The 21,357-nt window shown below is 40.2% G+C and overlaps 2 protein-coding genes across 2 annotated transcripts; one reads left to right on the top strand and one right to left on the bottom strand.

The window, feature by feature from the left end:
* Positions 1-1,948: 1,948 nt before the first annotated feature.
* Positions 1,949-16,562, bottom strand: plekha8 (pleckstrin homology domain containing, family A (phosphoinositide binding specific) member 8). Its single transcript, XM_064348396.1, has 13 exons — positions 16,284-16,562; positions 15,454-15,570; positions 14,669-14,824; positions 14,337-14,467; positions 14,032-14,190; positions 11,505-11,545; positions 11,094-11,215; positions 10,477-10,789; positions 9,440-9,525; positions 7,608-7,666; positions 5,776-5,977; positions 5,318-5,379; positions 1,949-5,228 (listed from the first exon to the last, which is right to left on the bottom strand). Exons 1-13 carry the CDS (start codon positions 16,321-16,323, stop codon positions 5,031-5,033), a joined length of 1,686 nt encoding a protein of 561 aa, XP_064204466.1. The 5' UTR covers positions 16,324-16,562; the 3' UTR covers positions 1,949-5,030.
* Positions 16,563-16,732: 170 nt separating this feature from the next.
* Positions 16,733-20,424, top strand: fkbp14 (FKBP prolyl isomerase 14). The gene is made up of 4 exons (XM_064348408.1): positions 16,733-17,080; positions 17,748-17,899; positions 18,997-19,124; positions 19,921-20,424. Exons 1-4 carry the CDS (start codon positions 16,884-16,886, stop codon positions 20,077-20,079), a joined length of 636 nt encoding a protein of 211 aa, XP_064204478.1. The 5' UTR covers positions 16,733-16,883; the 3' UTR covers positions 20,080-20,424.
* The last annotated feature ends 933 nt before the right edge of the window (positions 20,425-21,357 follow it).

Raw genomic sequence — 21,357 nt, 5'->3', positions numbered from 1 at the left:
TTTTATAAGTTGCCCAAAATAATGGAGCAAAAGCAATACCATTCTCTACCAGCAGAACTTCCAATGGCAACCAGCCTGGTTCCACTTCTGAATTATACATTGTGAATATTTGGCTCTCCCTACTGTACTCAGACTAAGGCTGCAGTACGTACACTGCTGCAGATGTGTGTTTCTGCAGTACGTACACTGCTGCAGATGTTTCTGCAGTACCTACACTGCTGAAGATGTGTGTTTCTGCAGTAGCCACGGTGCTAGAGATCAATGTTTCTGCAGTACCCACACTGCTGACTATGAGCTTCTGTGTAAAGTTTTATGTCCCCATTGAATACAAGTCTGGACATTCACTATTACCTTTGAACTTTAACCTACGCCAACTGCCTGTGACTTTGGAAGGGTACCATGAAATTAATACCATCCGTGCAGTTTTCCAGTAAAAATGGTGATTGTTTTAGAGCAGATTTTGGAGTGTTGTATTACAGCTGCCATGTAGGGGGCAGGATGAGATGCAGTGAGGGGCAGATAGAACAGGAAGTGGGCGGGAGTCCAGTTGCCGAATGAGGCCTGGTGAAAATCCCTGACCTATAGGAAGGAATGCCAGGCGTGTAGGGCACACCAGCCAGGCAGGAGACGCATACAAACACACACTGTGCCACCAATACATGTCCCCCACTAAAACTAAGCTGTCCTAAATCAACACTGCAGAATACAGCACAAGTCCATGAATCAGGAGCCTCTCTAAGCTGTGAGAATGGGTGGAATGATTGATGTTGGGTGTGTGAATCTGTTGACACAGAGAGGCGTAGGGTGTGTACGTTTTTCACGTGTGCTATACACGTGAGGTGATGTCATAAGCCTTCAAGGTTGTGTGAGGTGATTGGCTGTTGTGTGAATATCAGAACATTTCCCCATAAAGTAAGCACACTACACAAACTCCATGCTAAATCTTTTCAACACACACCATCTAAACCAGTGGTTCTCAGTTCTGATCCTGGTGGGTCATAGTGTCTTCTAGTTTTCATTTTCACCTTAAAATCAGTAACCAATTCAATCTTATGAGCTGTTTTAATTGATCAATTAAGTGCTTAGTAACACAGTGTAAGGTTTAAAAACCACTAGTTTACACCATGTGTGAGATTTGTGGGATAGCATGGGTTAAATCGTTAGACATTAATTAATGCATGAGTAACACCATCATGAAGGCCATCGGAAACTTCAGCAAAGTAACATTTAAAAAGACGAAGACCGATATAATGGAGAAAGCAGGATGGTGACCAACACCAGTGGTACCCTGTGTAATTCTACCTCTGCAGGACTTATGTGCACCTAATTAACTACAACACATGCATATACACTCACCGGCCACATTATTAGGTACACCTGTTCAACTGCTCGTTAACGCAAATATCTAATCAACCAATCATGTGGCAGCAAGTCAATGCTTTTAGGCATGTAGACATGGTCAAGACGATCTGCTGAAGTTCAAACCAAGCATCAGAATGGGGAAGAAAGGTGATTTAAGTGACTTTGAACGTGGCGTGGTTGTTGGTGCCAGACGGGCTGGTTTGAGTATTTCAGAAACTGCTGATCGACAGGGATTTTCACGCACAACCATCTCTAGGGTTTACAGAGAATGGTCTGAAAAAGAGAAAATATCCAGTGAGCGGCAGTTCTCTGGGCAAAAATGCCTTGTTGATGGCAGAGGTCAGAGGAGAATGGCCAGACTGGTTCGAGCTGATACAAAGGCAACAGTAACTCAAATAGCCACTCGTTACAACCGAGGTATGCAGAAGAGCATCTCTGAATGCACAACATGTCGAACCTTGAAGCAGATGGGCTACAGCAGCAGAAGACCAACCCAGTACTAGCAAGGTGTACCTAATAAAGTGGCCGGTGAGTGTATACATACAGAACATCTATGCAGCACATGTACAAATAACAGGCGCAGATACATTTTCATTTCTTTAATACTTGTAAAAAATAAAATTGCAGAAATTATTTTTTTGATTATTATTATTATTATTATTAATTATTATAATATAATAATAATAATAATAATATTACATTTTACTAATACTCAGAGATCGTACACAGGCTGAGACTCTGAGACAGCTAATGCTTTTATATTTACTGCATTCAAAGTCCTGTTGAGCCATTGAAAGTATGCCTTAATTCTACATAAGTGTCTGGTAACAATGATGACATTCAGATTGTTGTTTTATTTTGGTTGCATTGCTTGGTCCTTGGTCAGACTCACAGACATTCTCTTCAGGAAACTGTGCTTTCCCCTTCAATTTGAGTAATGAATTTAAATGGGTATTCCAACCAGAAAATTACAATTTCACGATTTTCTATTTAAATTGACCATCCAGTTTTTTATTTTTGCAAAAATACTCAAGTTTTTATGTTATGTTATGACTTTTGTCATGAGAGTCAATGGTAAAAAAAAACGTTCATGCTTAAACAACATAAAAATTGCCTTGCACAAAGTGACTTCAATTCACTTTGTTTTGCCATGCAATCCCATAATAATTTAACATGGAACGACAATTACTGTGTAGGTTTATGATTAATTTTACAGATATTTCCCTGACACAAACAATTTTGGAATAGGCATGTTATACAATTCCAAAGCAATTCACATACCTTCCCACAGACCTTAGAGAGGTACTAAAGCTCCACTCAAGCCCCTTTGGAGACAGAGTTGAGTGTGGTGTGATACTTTTAGCCAAAAAATCGAAAGAGGTACGGGTAGCTAAACTTTAAATTGTTAAGTGAATTATTTTGACAATTATTACCTTCAAACTAAGCCAAAATCTCCAGTTGATTCAAGTACAATTTTGAAAATCATTATATGGTCAAGCAAGACAAGTAGATGACTAGGTGCAAGGGAATTCAAATGTGTGATTCTGAACTACATGCTGTTCTGATCTCATGCATCATGTTGAGACTGGGGATCCATTTAAAAAATATATCCGGATGGATCTAGAAAACTTAATGTAGAAAATCATAAAACTCAGATTTTTAGGTGGAATATTCCCCACCACACTTTGCAGAGAAAATGGTACTTCAAGCCTTAGTTAAAAGTTTCACTCATACTAAACAATACAGTCATGCTGTAAAAAAAAAAAAAAAAACACATGAAGACATAATTATAAAAACATTCACAAAGCAAGAACTGTCTAATGGCAACAAATAAAGCAAAACAAAATCCCTTGAGGCCACAAATCCATATTCAATTATTTCAATGCACATATTTATGACAAATACTGTGTATAATACAAAATAGGTATAAATAAGTTAACTACATTGGCAAATTCTGTTTCCTTCAAAATAAAATAAACATTTAAAAAAATTCACTATACAATGCACTGGTTAATTACCTGGACATGACTGTAGTACCTCAGTGCCAGTCCCTGGCAGGCTGCTGGGCAAGCTTGTGTTTGTTCCAAAGAATTATTCTGGGTCAATAAGTTCAACGAACTAACTGTATTCACTTACAGTGGTGTATTACCTAAAATGCACTATGGTGAAATATTTCAGTATAGGGCACATGTACAACCTTCAACTGTAACGCATCCATGCTATAAAAAACCTGCGCATTTCAGAATTCTTTTCATCTCTCATTAAAAAAAAGAATAAATAAAGTGCCTAAAATATGACATTTCTACATAGTCTGTATCATTTGTGCATGTGGATGACCAGTAGTTTCTGAAGTTGTGTATAGTTGGCTACACAAGCCTTGCAGCTAACGAGCAGCAGGACTGTTACTGCACGTTCTGTTCATCGCTCTTCTTGTTCCATTTGGCACTGCCAGCTCAAGCTGACATCAGTGCGGACACCTGCACAGAGGCCACCTGTACGCCCAATGCAGCCACATTAACCCTGTGAGGCCCGTCGGCGCAAACGCACAAAACATTGACAAAAGAATTGTTTCTCTAGCTCAATACTGCAACAATTTGCACGGAAGCACAGCAAATATTTACTGGGGGTACTTGCAGTTGGCGACATTACGCTGTTAAACAAGACTGCTGTCTCCAGCACCCAAGACACATATAGCATATAGCAATAAAATCGTACGATGTGACAAGCCTCGAGTTGTGCTTTCCACAGTCTGATCAGCACCTTCACATCTTACATATGCTCAGACAGCTTCATTAAGCACAGATGCTGAAGATCTGTCTGTTCTAGATGCAATGTGGCACATCTCTCAATTGCAGACTATTCAACAACTATACTGCAAATGTGATGTGAGCGAGCTGCCTGCTTGCCTGTAATGTAGAACACATTTATCCCTTTATGTATTTCCTTTTGAAGACTTCGTATTAAAAGACAAAATTTTTGTTATGCTTCTTGGAAATATATTAAACTGAACTAACTAAAATACAAAAAGTTGCCAAAATAGTACATATGACTTTAGTCTTAACAATAAAACTGTAGCCCTTACCTATAAAAGTTACAGGAGAAACCTTTACACCGCCAAGATGTAACAGAGTAGCATAGTTTAAATATCTGTAGGACATCATCATTGAACAAGATGAAAGATGTAAGATGAAACTGGTGTCTAGCGTTCAGGCATAGGAGTCTCACGAGTGAGCACACACTGAACTTAAGAACTATTATGTCTTAAGAACCGCATTTCACCCCAGCTGAGCATATTCCACCTCCACACTCCCAAACTGAGCATGCTCTGTCCTCTTGGTACTTCACTGAGCAGTTCCAAAAACCCCTCCACTGAGCATGCTCATACTGAACTGCTCTCACTGACCATGTGCCACCTTCACTGGGCATGCTCAGTCCTCACGGCTCCAAATCCCCTTCACTCCACATGCTCCACACTGAAAAGTCTTGACTGAGCATGCTCCGTCCTCACATCTCCTCTGAGCATGCTTAATCCACAGAGCTCCCTCAAAACTGACCAATCCTCTTGCCTTCGCACCTCACACTGAGCATGTTCCGGTTAACATCCCTTTTGAGCATACTCCACTGCCACACTCCCCACCACATCATGGCCTCACTGAGCATGCTCCTGCTCACACCACCTCATCAGACTCAAGACCGTACTCATCATACAGAGCATCCAGCATAGCCAGCTGCTTCTCCATTGCAGGCAGGTAGAGCCCAAGGTCCCTGCGCATGCCAGAGTGAAATCCCTCCTTCAGCTCATCCCCCTCCTTGGTGACCAGCGCTGCCATGAAGCCGCCATAGGATGGGGCGGCTCTTAATGCCAGCTGAGGACAGAGACACAAGACACACAGTGAGGGGATTTTACTAATGATACAGACAAAATTAAACTAAACACAGAGCTTATTCAACTTACAGCAAAGACACCTCGTACAACCCATCCATGGTACTGCCGCAAGGTCTTCCCATAAGCATTGTCTGCAAGGACAGAGAATTTGGAAAAACTTTATTTTTTACAAGTTTGCAGAGGAGGAGGCCAAGGAAGAGACAACAGGAACAGCTATCAGTTTGTGGAGAAACACTAACTGCATTTCAAATTTTGTCAGACTTTTGGCCATACACTATGTGAACACTCTGGCAGGAGACACACCGAATATCCTGTCAGTGATCACCTCTGAGAGGGCCGCAGTGTCTGCTGGCTTTTGGGGGTTTAGTGCTTAAGTTCAGTCACTGATTGGCAAAAGCGTCCACACACCTTGCTAGGACTGAATCAACAGAATCGGCAGCAGACCCTGACCCTCCTGCTCTACATGAAGACTCGACCATAGGACTCCCTGAGTGAACTTCATTTTAATACTTTGTTGGGACACTTACTGAGGGCAGCATGGATGTCCCGTTCCCCTGCGTTCAATTCGGACAGGAACTCCTTGAGGAACTTGAGGCCTCGTTTGAGCCACAGTAGGGCCTCGGTGGCGGAGTTGCGCACCTGGGCCACGCCCGCCTCCACCTCGTGCAGGACCATCGTCTGCAGCGTAGGGAAGCAGTCTGGATCCGACACCAGCTTCTGATTGATTTTCTGCAGGCAGACACCACAGCATCCACATCAGCTGCAGAACACCCACTTCACCATCACGTCAGACAGACCTCATTCTTAAAGCCAATTTGTTCATTTTACGCAGAGAAGAGTCAGGCATGTGAGAACATTTGTATGTGATACATAAAAACCTAAGACAGCTAAACAAGGTTTTTTTTGGAGTGTCATGTCATGGCTAAGGAGCTGGTCTTATAAGTCAGAAATTGCAGATTCAGATCCCAAGTGTTGCACTGCCATTGTATTCTTGAACAAGGTATTTAATTGAAGCACTTCAGTAAATAGCAACTAAAAATGTACGATTCTTTCACGGTTTCTTTACATGTAGTCTCCTTTGGCAACACACTGGGAGATTATATGAGGTATGGAGGTTGTTCTGACAGCTTTCAAAATAGTTTCTTTTCTTGCATTGAAAGAACAATTGGGTGCAGGATTTGCTGTGTGGTATAGCTTCAGTTAGCCATTGCAGAAATTAATAAAGGAGGGGTTTCAGACACATAAATACAGAGCAAAATGGTGATGAAGTGGTTTTAATTTGATGGATCTTTTAATGAAAGATGACTCTTATGAGGGCTATCAATAAAAAAAGTAAATAAATGATGCAACCTGTCTTGCATCTAACAGCATATCCACTTTAGTTTGAAAATCTCTGTGTGCTGCATTAACAAGAAATAATAACTACACAATCATTAACTTCAGCCAACTGGTTGCATTAAAGGACTAAATTAAATATGTAAGCAAAACACTGCATACTTTCAGAGTCTCTATGGTTATTTCCATGTTTTGGACATTTTATTATATTTTAGAGGAAGTGGGAATGCCGCCTTGTGGACATTTTGAGAAACTACCTCTGACTCCCACATTTAGGCCATGTCCAGAACAGCCTCCTAACTACTGTCCTCAAAATATGTACAGTCTGCTAAGCATACTGACTACTGTTTCATGTGTATTCTTTAGTACAAGATGGGCAGTATGCAAAAAAAAATATCCTCTTTACTATTTTCCAACAGTACTGTGGAAACATCATAAGGTGTTCTGCCCTTGCAGCAAAAAGGCCCCGCCTCTTCCTCCCTGATTTCATGGACCCAAAGATGGCTCCACCTCTTCCTCCCTCTGTGAGCCCACCTAAAAAGTTTTGTTTACTTCCTGAAAAGTGTGTTCTTGAATACACTCAGCAAAACCCCGGAAATCAGGATATCATTCAGGCATTTTAAGTACACTATATACTGAGAAACTTTTGCCTACATAACAACTTTCTCATCCAGTGTACTCAACTTATATACTCAACAGTAGGCAAGTAAGCCGTTTTGGACACAGTGTCCTGCATCCTTGAATATTTTTCTGTTAAGTACTTCTAATGAACAAATAATGGTTACATTTCCAAACAATACATGTTGGTTGAAATCGGAAGGAAATTTAGAAGACCATAAAATTACGTAAGTGCATTGGCTAAGCAAATAAAAATCATGCCATTGTTACCATGAGAAGAACAACACATGAAACCTCAATGCCCACAATATTTTGGTATCCGATTAACTTCTTGAGCCTAGCGTCACATTCCAAAATGCGGTGTGCCAATATTCATGAAATACACATGCTTTTCAGACATTCTTACCTTAATATTGCCCACAAAATCTATTTTAACAGGAGCAAATACAGTGGGGCCCAGCTTGTCTGAGGAAAGAGAGTCAAACGTCATCCTAGCGCTGAGAACAATTTTCAGCAGGTATACAGAAACACATTCATTTTAATTAAAGCATAAAAGGAGTTCTACCACTTTCATATATGAATTGTGCAGGATATGTATGAGTGAATTTAAGTAATTACTTTTGTACAGTCATTTATTGAGCTATTGCATGTTGACAGACTATCTAATATTTTTTTAAATACAAATCACATTTCATTAATCAGTGTTCCTTGACAAAAATGCAGTTTTATATGAAATTTGATGATTGCAAGGTATGGTGATAAATTCAACAGCTTACAATGCATTTAGATCAGTTTCATAGCAAATTTCACATGCCACCCAAAATGATAGTTTGTGTTCCAATAACAAATTGGATATAATACTAATATAAGAATTACAGAACTGTACAAATTGTAAGTGACAAAAATCTGTTTTTGACAATACATTTAGAAATACGTGGAAATACGTATTTATACATAGAGTTACTCTGTGCAGCATGTTGAGTCTTTGTCTTTGAGTCTAATACAGGGTGACAGTGTACTGCAGTGGAAACTGGACTGGACTTGTAACCACATGACTGCAGGCTGCATTCAACCAGCATATTTACACTAGAACAGGGTACTTAACCCATATAGTTTCATGAAATACCTGAGTGTAAAATATAATCTTTCTACAAAGATCAATATTGTAATGCAAGTCTGATTCTTCTCAAACCAGAGGTCATTGGACAGACACACATGTTAATTGCTCTCTAGTTGACAGCAATGAACAAGTGCTGCTCCTGTACCTAAGAATGCCAGCTCCTGCCTTTTACAAACAGACTTGCGTACTGCCGGTTGTAGCTGTACACCTGCCAGACACATGTGCAAAGACTGCCTATAACTGCAGGAGCAACACTGCTACCTATTTGTCATTTATTTTAAGAGAAATACCAAGTCTGTGCCAAACAGGCAATTGCATCACCCACTGCTTCTATCAATTCAGCCTTTTTTCATGCATTATCTAAGGTCTGACAATATGTCACTGCACTGGGCTATAAAGCTTCATAATCAAACAGTAACAGCAGACCCCACCCCACTCCAACCGCCCACACCCATAAATTCAACGTAGCGTGAGAGAATGCAATGTATTCCAGCAGACCCACCATAATTTCGATTTAGATTCAGAGTGAATGTAGACAGAGAATTAAGTATGAAGTCACTGGCAACCATCACCACAGCGATACAGCATGCATAGGGGAAATACTGGGGACGCCAGGAGGTAGTGAAGATGATACTGGTTTTTAAAAATGTGTTTTCATTTACACGAATGTGCAGATAAAATTAATGTCACAGGATTGTTGTGATGATCACAGCTGCAACAATCTTTCAACAGCTGATTGCAGGCAAAATTGCGTTTGTTGCAGGTTTCTAATCTATATCTGAATTTTGTTCATTAAATATTTCCCATGTCAGTTTCTCATCTGAAACAGATGTTATAAGCAGTGTTCAAAGCAGTTTTATAGATATGCACAGCTACTTATGAACAACACATTATTTACCTGGACTGTTCTCACCTGCTTTGTTGAACATGGCATACATATGACATATATATATATATATATATATATATATATATATATGTGTATATATATGTGTGATGTCAGAGCATTTGATGCACACAAAGCACCTTTGAGATCTGAAAACCCCAGGAGAAAAGAGAGTGAAAAAAGAAGAGTCCCTGACAGATGAGAATAGAGGGAGAGAATATAGCCATCCTACCTAATACTGGCACTAAAGCATAGCAAGAATCCAAAAAGGGCTGTGTGGGGATACCACTGTCGTCCTCCAGTCTTATATCACTAAATCTAAAAGTCAGAAAAACATTCAAAACAAGGAGAGAAGATTAGTGCATGGATGGTAAAGTCAAAGTCAGTGTTTTTATTTAAGGTCAATACATCCCAACAACAAATCAGGCACATTACAACTGGAGCAAGGAAGCCACACATTTAATTTCACCTGAACAAAATCTGAACATTTCACATAAAGACTGATTCTATAAGCAGGTCTAACCATCGAAGGCGTTCTTCAGTGTGCTTCCAGCTATGAATGTTTGCATAGAACCTGTTCTTTTGTTGTGTTGTGATTTGTGCATAAAGCATGGAAGTTTGCAAATACTGCAGATAAGACAATTCTAAGATAATCGTTTCTTTTCACATGGTATGCAATGGTCCTCCATCTGGATGATAAAAATAATTCCACATTAAAAATTACATTGATTCTGTGATTTTTTTTAAAAACACTATCGTAAGAAATCTTAGGAATATAAATGTAATAAAACCACAAATATACAGATTTAAACAAAGCTATTCAAAGGAGAGCATTGCAGAGAGTTCTGTAATATTTATTTGAAGTAAGATACACACTAGCGATTTACGAATAGCATGACGATACTCAGACGCACTGAGATTCCCTTCCTTTGACAGTGTGTCCATTCGAGAAAACGGAATCTATTAATTTGACTGATGAACTGCCATTACTACTGTGCGCTTCACACATACACTTCTTACACATTACCAGTACACTACATGATGTACTGCATCATACCATGATACTACACAACATACTATAATACTGTATGAGGTGTACATACATACACCATACACTACACTGTACACCTTTTTCACACAAAAAACAATGTTCAGAATGTTTTTTGTGAAAACAATTTTGCTGCCATCACATTGATACTACAGTGACATAATTTCAGTATTTCTTGAACATTGCCCTGATGAGGCCTTCACGGAGGCGGTTCTTCATACCTGTGACTCATAGTGCTGAAGAAGGTGTCCACCTGCTCCTGCTCTTCCTGTTTTACCTTCGGTGTAGCAGGACTGATTTCCTGCTCTCCCTCATTTTGATCAGGGGCAGCGTCTGGCTGGTCATGGGGCAGGCTGGGGCTTACTTCCAGTTGGACTTGATCATGCTGATTTTCCTGCTCAAGCAAGTTTGCTGTTGTGTCCTCCTCCACCCCTCCTTCAACCAGCTCCTTTCCAGACGAGGCCTGGCCATCTTGGGAATGTGTGTCCACAATGTCTTCAGGGTCCTTTTGCCCCGCCCCAACTGGGCCACCCTCTAAGCACCACACCACATTAAAGTAAATGGGTATCAGGTCTACCTCTCTCCATGAACAGAGAGCACTGCATATGCAAATAATCAAACCCACCCTTCAGTGTCATGATTACCTTACCTAGTTTCAGTGTACTGCACATGAGAACTCATGGAACACACCAAAACCATATACAGTATAAATAATACACACAAATACAACTAAAATACAATACAATGATTACATTACACGAAACTGACTGTTCTCCACTACAGGAAAGTCATACTTCAGCTTGTACTCAGGCCCAACATTTGTGAGGAGAGGACGTACCTTCAGTCTGGGGTGGTGTGTCTAGTGGAGGTGGCCTGGGCTGCTCGGGTGTCACAGGTCCAGATTCAGGTCTCTCCTGAGCCAAATCTGTGACACTTCCTGAGATGTTCATTTCTTTCCTCCTAAACAACCCAAAGCAGAAATCAGAATCATTCCTGAGGTAACCTGGGTCTATGGTGAATAAGTCATTATCCTGAACAACATACACAGGGGCCTAATGAGAGTAATTTCCTATCAAAAAATACATTGAGTTTTTCTTGAATGTCTTTGGAACTTAAGCAATGTAAATTGCTTGTATAGACAGATAAATAATGCACCGTAATTCAGCTTGCACAGGAACACTTACAAAAACAAGACATTATGACATAACCGCAATCTTAACCAATATCAAGAAAAGTGGGAACAACTTACTTCTCCACAAGACTTTGACTTGATTGGTGGACTGGCCTGACCTGTTGGACAAATGAAGAATTTAAATCATGCCACTAAATTCTGAATGTGTGGCATTTGTTGGCCTCCTGCTCTGAAAGCAGAATGTCCATGTAATTATATTCAGTCTTTTCAAATTCATTCTTTCCCCCTAATTTACTTTCCTCCAAATCTGGAAAGCCCAATTCTATGTGCAGCCCCCATCCTATTGCTACCATACCCTCTGTCACTTTGAGAGAAAGAAACCAATCTTGCATGATCCAAAGAGTATGTTTCCACCTGCCAGTTATTTTTACTGTGTAATCCACAAGCTAAGATACAAGTCATGGTGCTGGAGGAGATCACAGCTGATAACCAACCAGAGGAATTCCTCAATACAATGAGGGGGGAACCCTACCAACCGAAATCTGCCATCCCCAGGCTAATGAATCAAATTGTACATAATATAGCAGAAATCCCAGCCACAGATGAACACAGAGTGGACATATTTTGATTCTGGAATGTAGGGAGCATGGCTGCAAAAAGCTAAATGGTTTATCCAGCGACGGCGCCAGAGAATTGTGATTGGGGGAGCTACAGGGGGCTGGATTGTTTGTAGCAGGTGCTAATGAATTTTGACGCAACATACAACAGAAAAACGAGATTCAATGGTCCCGGCCTAATACGCTACATAATTGAAATGCACGTTACTAAATGTTTAGCGTTATGCAATAACGCAAGCACAATTAATTCCGTGAATTTAGAATGAACAATTCAAATGCATACAAAAAGTTTACGACAACAAGCACGAACAAACAATCACAATCCAAATCATAGTCACCACAGAAAGTATCTGTGGATTTACAAAATACTGTAGCTGTGAGCAAAAACGACTGTCTCCCTGGCTAGAGTTGAATATGGTAATGTAAAGCCTCTTGGAAACAGGAATACACAACTCCTGTTAGCTAGCAGCAGCTGCCTGCCAGCTGTAGCTAGCCAGAGGCACACAGCACATGGCAGAAGTAGCCTACTTTCATCTCGCGACGCTAACTTAAATATTAATGCAGCTCGTTCAGACAGTGACAAGCTTCAGAAAGAAAACATTCACTCGCAAAACAAATCGTAGCTAATGTTGCAGAAGACACTTTAGCTAACAGAGTTAGCTACAGGCTGCATTGTGGAGTCGCTGGACATAACAATCGTCTATCACGTCGGGATAGGTGGCCTATAAGTTTTCTTTCTCCTCCTCCCAAAACACTGAACTCACACACACATAGGCTAAATACTGACGGTATGATTGACCTATGCAAACATTAATAAGTCATTTAAACCTGCATATCAACAAAGACTGATGTACTCACCAGTCACATGAGAACGATCCGCCTGTTGTTGTGCTTTGCATCGAATACTTATTGCATTTCACCGAATCGATTCGAAGACTTGTAGGAACTGCTAGTTTAGAAACTGCTAGACTAACGTTAACGTTATCACGCACATGCAATCACACTTGCAACAAGAAGAGTGCACTCAGTAGAGTGCAGATCTCCACCAGGCGTGTTAGCTTTGCTGATGCAACAATAGAGGCTACACAATCAATGCAACCAGACAAATACAAATACAATACGTTTTTACCATGTGGCCCTGAAAATCCCAAAAACGCCGATTCAGTGAAGTAACGCTAAAGGTGGTGACATGTTAGCTAATGTCATTCATATCAGCCACGGTAGAACGTTGACGTTATCGTCTGTCACTTTCGTTTCAAATCTGGACGGGAACAATTCAGAAATATCAGCGATGTAAAATATCAATTTCAACGTGAAAATGGCAACAAAACGTTGAAATTGATATTTTACATCGCTGGTCTTTCATTCCAAACCGAAGCAGTTGCTGACTTGCGGCCCCTACCGGCCGGTTAGGAGGAGTGAGGACGGAGTTAGAACTCAATGTATTTAAATGGAAATTAATTCAAATGAAATACTTGTTCACCGATTTGCAAAATATTCGAGAATTCTGGTCCTTGGCCTGCTGCCAGCATGTACAACAAGTATTCGGTCGGCCCAGTAGTATGCGAGATTAGCGGACAGATAGACAAACACACAAACAAACGCACAAACACACACATGCGACCAAACGCATAATCCCCTCCAGGCTCTCGCCTGGCGGAGATAATAATAATACGAACCAACCAATCAAATCACACAACAAGCGGCAAAGGTCAACGGTTATTATCACTTATGTAAATGAAAAATATGATTTCATAGTTTAGTTTTGTTACATATAAGTCAGTCCGATGTCTTCATATATATATATATATATTTTTATTCCATAAATATTTTTCATCACAAAATTACTGGGGGTTTGGGGGGATGGGGGGTTTGGGGGGGGGGGCTCAGACCCCGCTTAAGACCCCGCTAGCCCCTCCCTCCCGCCGCCACTGGTTTTAGCTACACAGTCCACCTGGGATGTCCTGTATATTGTTATTTTTTTATACATAAACAATAAAGTTCTGACGTTTGAATGATTCTCTAACCTTGTGCGGTTTGATGGCGGCGACAGGGGGTGACGTGGGCGGGCTCTGGGCCAACAGGTCAGGGTTAAAAGCTCGATTGGCGATCTGCATGCACTCCTCCAGGGTCTTCAGGAAGGTTGTACAGGTGGATTTCACCAGTGGTCCCACACCCTCACCAACCTGTTACATGCAAAGGCAGTATAAAAGTTATCCTGGAACTTAATCATTAGCAGGTGCATTAATGTCCTTCAGGGGAGGAAGTAGGAGACATCCAATTAGGCTGGACTATGTTTCCACCCTCACCGTGAGCTCTGCTGGCTGCTCACCTGCACAACAGCTCCTGGTTCCTCACTCTGAGAGTCTTCCTTGATCTTGTTCACTTGTTGCAGGAGGAGATCACAGTACAGCCTCAGTTCAGACATCTTGGTTTTCAGGGCCTCTGTGCTCTCCTGGAGCTCTGATTGGGCAAGAAAGAGAAAGAAGAAATGAAGTGCGCGGGTGGGGTTGCGTTCTAGGTGAAGGCGCAGAGGGCAGTCGATGGTGGGGTGGGTGGTTAGACAGAAAACAGTGGGAAAAGAAAGATGAACTGGAGGAGTTATATTTAAGATATTGGGAATACTTAGACCTAAGGCAAAGACACAAACACAACAGAATGTACCTTTCTCCCTCTTAGTCCTGTTGTCTGTGAGGCAGGCCTTTGCTGTTCCCAAAGCAACCAACCATTTTTGCCTCTCTGCTGCATTGATGGCTCTGAGGTAGAAATACTGTTCTCCGGGAATGGTCAGGTCCATGCGTGTGAAGTCAGAGGCATGCACTGTAAACACAATCAAAGGGTTTATTGAGGAAAATCATGCGTGCATTCTATGCGAGCAAAGTACACACGAGCAGTGCTTGGTTGGACAGACTCAACATTTAAAATTCACTTCTGTAAGAGCCATTACTTGTTGCATGTTTGATACATATAATTTTATGTGTATCCCAGAGTATTTCCCAGCCCTTTTCAAAAACATCTTGACTAATAATTACATTTCAGCTCTGATTGCACATACAAGTTAAAATGTAAAATGTAACTAAGATGAAATAGGTTTTTCCTCCAGAACAATTTTTTTGTGACCTTAAAAATCCAGAACTTTTTAACTCACAGCTCAACAGAAAGGCTTAATTCAGCCTTAAATCATTAGGGACACCTTTGACTGATGAGAGTACAACTTGATGTGTAATAGCAGCACTGTGGGAATGGCACATTTTACACGGGGGCCCGAGGTTATCAGGTTGTCAGAGCACTACAATGAATTAAAATAAAAACACTGCAAGAATTTCTTTGGCATGTAGCCTATATGACAGTAGTACATTTACATAAGTTGATTCAACATGTACAAATTTATCACAGAGATATAGGTTAAGTATTACCATAAAAGTACATGTTTTAATGAGTTACTGCACCTTGAATTTCACAGACTGAAATTTTGATGCTTCCTTTGCATCCTTTCCATGCATCTTCTTGGGAGTCGTAATATGACAGTGTTCCTCCGTCCAGTACAAACCAACGGGGCTGCCACCCTGCAGACAATGGACCAAGTAAGTAAAACCAAGAAATTGCGGTTGCTCAAGACACATGGTATAACAACACAGCAACGACACGTATATTTTCTAAGGATAGGTATGCCTAATCTTGTTATGTTTTATCTCCCATTAACAGTTTCAGCATTTAGCCTTAGTTTTCCGGGACTGAACAGTATCGATATGTTCAATCTGAAAGAAAATAACCATATTAATTTCAGAACTAGGTTACTCGATTGATTAAAACAAGTCCTGCAAGATCTCGAGCAGTCGAATGTTCCAGTGGAGGATTACAAGCTTCACAAGGGATCATTTGTCTCCACTCAAGCTAAACCGGGAGATGCTGGCATGCGCAAGGCTTTGAAAACAGCGCTTTGCTTTGTATGAGTGGCTGTTTGAGCCATATAAGTATTTGTAGCATGGACTCTGCATCCAAATATGATTCATATATTACTGGCCGACGTTAGCTAGTTACAGTTCAAACATCCCTATCGTATCAACTATCAACATTTGAATCGACTAATTATATGATCTGCAGTGCTAGCTGGTTAGCTACAAGTGACAACACAACACATACAGGAAAGTATACTCCGATACGTCTAAAACCGTCCATCGCCTAAATCTCGACACAAGCAAACAGCATAATTAACCAGTAAATCATACGCAGCCTAGCTAGCGACGTCGCTAGATTTCAATACTTCGTTCATACATACCGCTTATATAATTAGTCCACTTATAGAGTATCCCCTCCATGACTTATTTTCTCTTTACGTTACAGTGCATCATTATGAGATATAAACCTCCACATATCCGATGGCTTCCCTTTAATTCGAAAACGCAATTCCCGCAACTTTGAGAGGCAGCTCGGTGTTTTTATTTGCCTTTACGCTGTTTGTGGGCGCAGACACTTCGTGAATTGTAATCCATATGATCACTGGACCGGAAGACCAACCCAATTCAGTTTTCTGTGACATCACGTGGACACATGGAAAGAAAAATCTTCTCAGTTGCTGCGGCCGATTCGGTGAACGAACCGATTTTGGGTGGGTTCGTTAAGATGAGCAGGCGTATGAACCAATATCCTGAGGGATATTACATGTGAGGCGTAGTTACCGCAAACATCCGCCAATCGTGGCCAAAGGAAATTGTGTAAGAGACACAAGGAAACTTTTGTTGCCAATAGAATGAACAACTAGATACTTCGTGTCTGCCACGTATTCAGGTAGTTTGCAGTGAGTAGGGATTGCTTATTCGTAACTGTTACACATTCACTTAGTATTACTTCATGCATATATTGCTTCTTTAATTCTGAAATGTTACTCAGTTTTTTAAGCTGGTTTTGTACATCACTCTTCTTGAATGTGAGGGGAGCAAAACTACCAGAGCCGGAGGTGAAAATGGAAGTTTTGCACAAACCTTTGCTGTGTCACCGCAAGTCTAAGTATGGAGATATGCTCCTGGTGCACTACGAGGGATTTCTGGAGAGCAATGGCACTATGTTTCATTCAAGGTGATCTGTCGATGCATATTATATGATATGCATGGTGTGCATGACTGTTTTCAACTCCAGTTTAACCGGGACATGTTTTACAAAGACAACGTTATACATTTTTTTTGTCATGCACAGCGCACGTGAATCAAGCAACACACAGCTCCCTTTAGTATGCATGCCATTAAGATTTTATAAGCGATACATTAACAATTGGACAATTTTTTAAAGCAAATATCTATGAAAACATGTTGTTGGAAATATGGCAATTGATTTGTTTATGATACGTACTGTTAAACGCATACCAGGTTTGTTCATGAAGTAGCCTAGCAGTTGGGCTACTTCATGAAGCTAAGAATGCTCTCACTTTGTAAACGAAGGTTCAGTTCTTGTGCAATTTGACCAAGAGAACACCGTTATGAGCAACCTTATAGGCTGGTGTTATAGTTTTATTTAAACAACTGCATTATTTTACTTATTAACTGTAGCATAAGGTTGACCAGTGACACTTCCCCTGTAATTTTGTTTGAATGAAATGGCTTGCAGGTCATTTTTCTTTTAAATGTAATTTTATTGCCATTGTTTTATTTTAGATCAACTCTGTTGACTGGGGTGTGTTACAATGCTCTCCTTGTTTTCCTTAAAGAACTCTGTGATGGAATCTGTGTGGCTGTGGGTTTCTTGGCAGCCGTGTCCATGGTGATAAGCAGCCGGTCTGGTTCACCTTGGGGAATCGAGAGGTGATCAAGGGCTGGGACAAGGGGCTGCAGAACATGTGCGCAGGAGAACGGAGGAAACTGACTGTACCGCCAGCTCTGGCCTATGGGAAGGAGGGAAAAGGTAGAACCAGCACTTATATGAACACATTTGGAGAAATACAAGTATGGAGCAGATGTACTGGTATTGTGTGCCTCCAAAATATTCGGCTCATAGCTTATGGAACCAACTTTATCAAAATGTTGCACATTAAAATGCATTAGGGCTGTGGGCTGACTTAGCTGAGTTATTGCACAAATGCCAGAAGAATTACAATTCATCGTATCCATCAGTCTATTTTAGTTGGTTGTTTGGCTGCAATTTAGAGATGCTGTCTCCAACCATATTCAGTCATGTTGGTTATCTTAAACAAGTTACAAATTTGATTGTGGGAGCTTAGCAGGCTATCCTACTCTCTAAGAAATGGGTAATTTGAGATGACATGGAAAAATCGTATGTTGAATGGGCCCAGAAATTCTGACTTGCCTAGGTTTTTCCATACACCAAAGTGTATGGAAAATCAAGTACATGTTCATATTCCAGTAATTCTAGCAGTTACATAGCTTATCTATTTTATCAGTTTAAATGGTTCAATTTTATGGATTCATTATTGGTCCTAATTATGCTGTGAATTCCTAAACATTTTAAAGGAACATACCCTTAAAATCCAATATGCCCTTTAATCTATGTTGTTTTACATTACCTCATGGCTAAGGAAAGTTTTATATAACAGAACTGCTGAATCCCACAAAAAGGCCTGAAAAGTATTGAGAATTATGAACACAAACTTAAAATGAGCTGAGAAAAAGAGGAAAACATATTTTGTTTTATATACATGACATTTGCTACAAATGCACTGCATGTTATGAATGCTCATCATCATTTATACTTGCAGCCTCACGTCCAGTGATGATTTTTCTTCCCACTAAACATTTAACCTGAATTTACCCAAAAAAACAAACTTAACCAATTTCTAAACCTTTGGGTCAATTTCAAAAATTCAATTTCAACTGCGATTAGTTGAATACGTTTCCACGTCCTATGATTGCACATGCCATAGTCAGGAGACTTAAAATTCTAAAATTGTTGTCACACAGCATGTTCTGTTAGACAAGGGTTCTTCAGCATAGCAGGGTAACAGGATGTTTTTCATTGGGTTCTCCCTCTGTTTGTTTATTTAGGAAAAATCCCCCCTGAGAGCACACTGGTCTTCGACATAGAGATCATGGAGATCAGAAATGGTCCCAGGTCTCATGAGTCTTTCCGGGAAATGGACCTGAATGATGACTGGAAGCTCTCCAAACAAGAGGTGTGTAGTTCAGAATCTTTCTCAGAAAGGTACCGTCTATGTCAAGGTGATATTGCTTAAAATTGTTTCCTGTGAATGATTTATTCTACAAAGCTCTGACAGTTGACGTACAACTTGGTTCCTGATGCACAGTAATCTAGGTTGTTTTTAATTTTGACATGGTGTCTGACCCCCATTCTCTTAGGGTTTGAAAAGTTTATTAATAAGCTTGTATTCTAAAGAAGCCCACAGGTCATCCTCAGCAATCCTTTGTCTCCTGTATGGTGTATAATCTAATATTTCACATCCTACAAATTGAGATTGAAACTTAAAGAAAGAAGAGTAACTTGATTCAAATACGGAAATGAATAAAAATCATTTGATGTCCTTTTAGTCCGATACCTTCAGTTAACCAGGCCACCTCTTCTCATGACAGTATAAGGGGTTTTCTCAGCTATTTTTACAAAGATAAATAGAACTGTATTCAGTGGTCTCACCTTGAAACTGCACAGTTCTGGTATGGACACACGGTGCAACAGTTGCGTGGCTATCCTAAATGAATTGCTCCTGTTGGCCTTTGGTGAAGGAACAGTAAAAATGGAGCCTGTAGCTAGAGCATGACCTAATGTCTCTCCTGTCCTGGTGGACAGAACAGACACTCCTCCTGGAGGAAGCCTTACATTCCTCATTGCTATGGGAAATGCCTGGTATTGACCCAGTGACATAGTCCAAGAGGCCTTGGTGAGCTGAAGATGTGATGATTCATTTTCTTAAATGACAATTTACTTGAATGCTTATGTGTTCTCTTTCGCGACAGGTGAAAGAATATCTGCAGAAAGAGTTTGAGAAACATGGATATTCTGCCAATGATACACACCATGAGGAAATGGTAGAAGACATTTTCAAGAACGAGGATGAAGATGGGGACGGATATATATCTGCCAGAGAATTTACTTTCCAACATGACGAACTATAGGTTGAAACCAATAGAATATCAATACCTCAACAAAATGTTGTTTTTTCAATTTAATTCCAGCATATTTAGAATTTAGACCTGAAAAAGTGATAAGTTGCTTGACTACATTTTAAAGCAGTATTTAAGCCATTAAAGTCTGACAGTTCCTTAAAGGTCACAACTTTTTGAAGCTCGGTTACTTTTTTAGATTTTGTAAGTGAGATTTTGGTGTTTTTTCCCCGAAACAAACTGTGATTAATATCAAAACGTTTTACAATAATGCAAACAGGTTTTTTTATACATTTTTAATAACAAGATGGAGCACATGACTGAATTATTAAAGTTAATATTTTATATGAATTGTTATTTCCTTGGTGTTTGTGTGTTTCTTTGTCTTTGCTGTCCAGTGACTGATCTTTTTCTTCTCTTGGATTTGACTGCAATTGCAGGTTATTATTTAGCCAAGAGGTGGCACTGTAGTGTTGAAAACTATTGCTGGTCATGCAAGTAAAGATTGCAGGGGAGATCATACGTCAGCCATAAATGCAAACTGTGGCAGTCAACTGTATGCTAGTTAATCTTTTAAAAAACATTAGCATTACCGCAATATTAAATATTCAAAGTTAAAGAAATAAATATAACAATCTTTTTCCAGGCATGCTATCAGTATTTTGGGCTGTCCTGTATCAAATAATTATTCTGATCACCCACCAGCCTAACCCCTCCACCCAAGAAATGTTTAATAGTTAAATCTAGAAAACAAAACTTGTTTATTTAGTTCCTCAACTGTGGAACAAAATTGATTTCTTCACATGGCCAGTTTGTTCCTAATGTGTCAAGGCTCCACAAAGAAGTTTTGTTCATGTGATTTCAGCAGTCATGGGTTTAGTTCAGTTGAGAACTTTCTCTAAACAGCCTGAATGTTTCGACATTCATCTGTTCATATCAAAGTTGGCTAAATTTTAAAGGAGCTATTAGAATGATTTGGATGAATGAAATGATAGTTTCATGTAAAGTGGCCCTTAAAATACACTATGGGAACACGAAGAGCAGGGAAGAGGGAGCTTAACCAAATTAATTCAGCTAACTGGTAGTTTTTCTCTGACGTCCACCACCTGAGGTGTGCCTTTGTTACGTAGCACTGCACATACGGCTGGTGCAGACAGATCACAAGTACCTGATTGACCTGGGGAGTTGCTATTGAGTGATGCGACAGAAATACCTGGCAAAATGAAATTAGTCTATGAGTCACAATGCTGCATTGTGGCACACCCTACCACAGTCACTATTAGAATGCTT

Source organism: Anguilla rostrata, chromosome 1 (genome assembly GCF_018555375.3).
Source record: "Anguilla rostrata isolate EN2019 chromosome 1, ASM1855537v3, whole genome shotgun sequence".
NCBI lineage: Eukaryota > Metazoa > Chordata > Actinopteri > Anguilliformes > Anguillidae > Anguilla > Anguilla rostrata.
Note: the sequence above shows the minus strand (reverse complement) of the source record. Positions and strands in the feature narration are given on the sequence as shown.

What these genes read in the sequence shown, in the direction of transcription:
- plekha8 (XM_064348396.1), bottom strand. Translation starts at nt 16,323, where the DNA reads ATGGAGGGGATACTCTATAAGTGGACTAATTATATAAGCG. An exon ending in CAGGACTAAGAGGGAGAAAG is followed by an intron (nt 14,468 to 14,668) that starts GTACATTCTGTT and finishes TTGCCCAATCAG; the next exon opens with AGCTCCAGGAGAGCACAGAG. An exon ending in TTGTACGAGGTGTCTTTGCT is followed by an intron (nt 5,229 to 5,317) that starts GTAAGTTGAATA and finishes CTCTGTCCTCAG; the next exon opens with CTGGCATTAAGAGCCGCCCC.
- fkbp14 (XM_064348408.1), top strand. Translation starts at nt 16,884, where the DNA reads ATGTTACTCAGTTTTTTAAGCTGGTTTTGTACATCACTCTTCTTGAAT. An exon ending in GGCACTATGTTTCATTCAAG is followed by an intron (nt 17,081 to 17,747) that starts GTGATCTGTCGA and finishes GTTTCTTGGCAG; the next exon opens with CCGTGTCCATGGTGATAAGC. An exon ending in CTATGGGAAGGAGGGAAAAG is followed by an intron (nt 17,900 to 18,996) that starts GTAGAACCAGCA and finishes TTGTTTATTTAG; the next exon opens with GAAAAATCCCCCCTGAGAGC.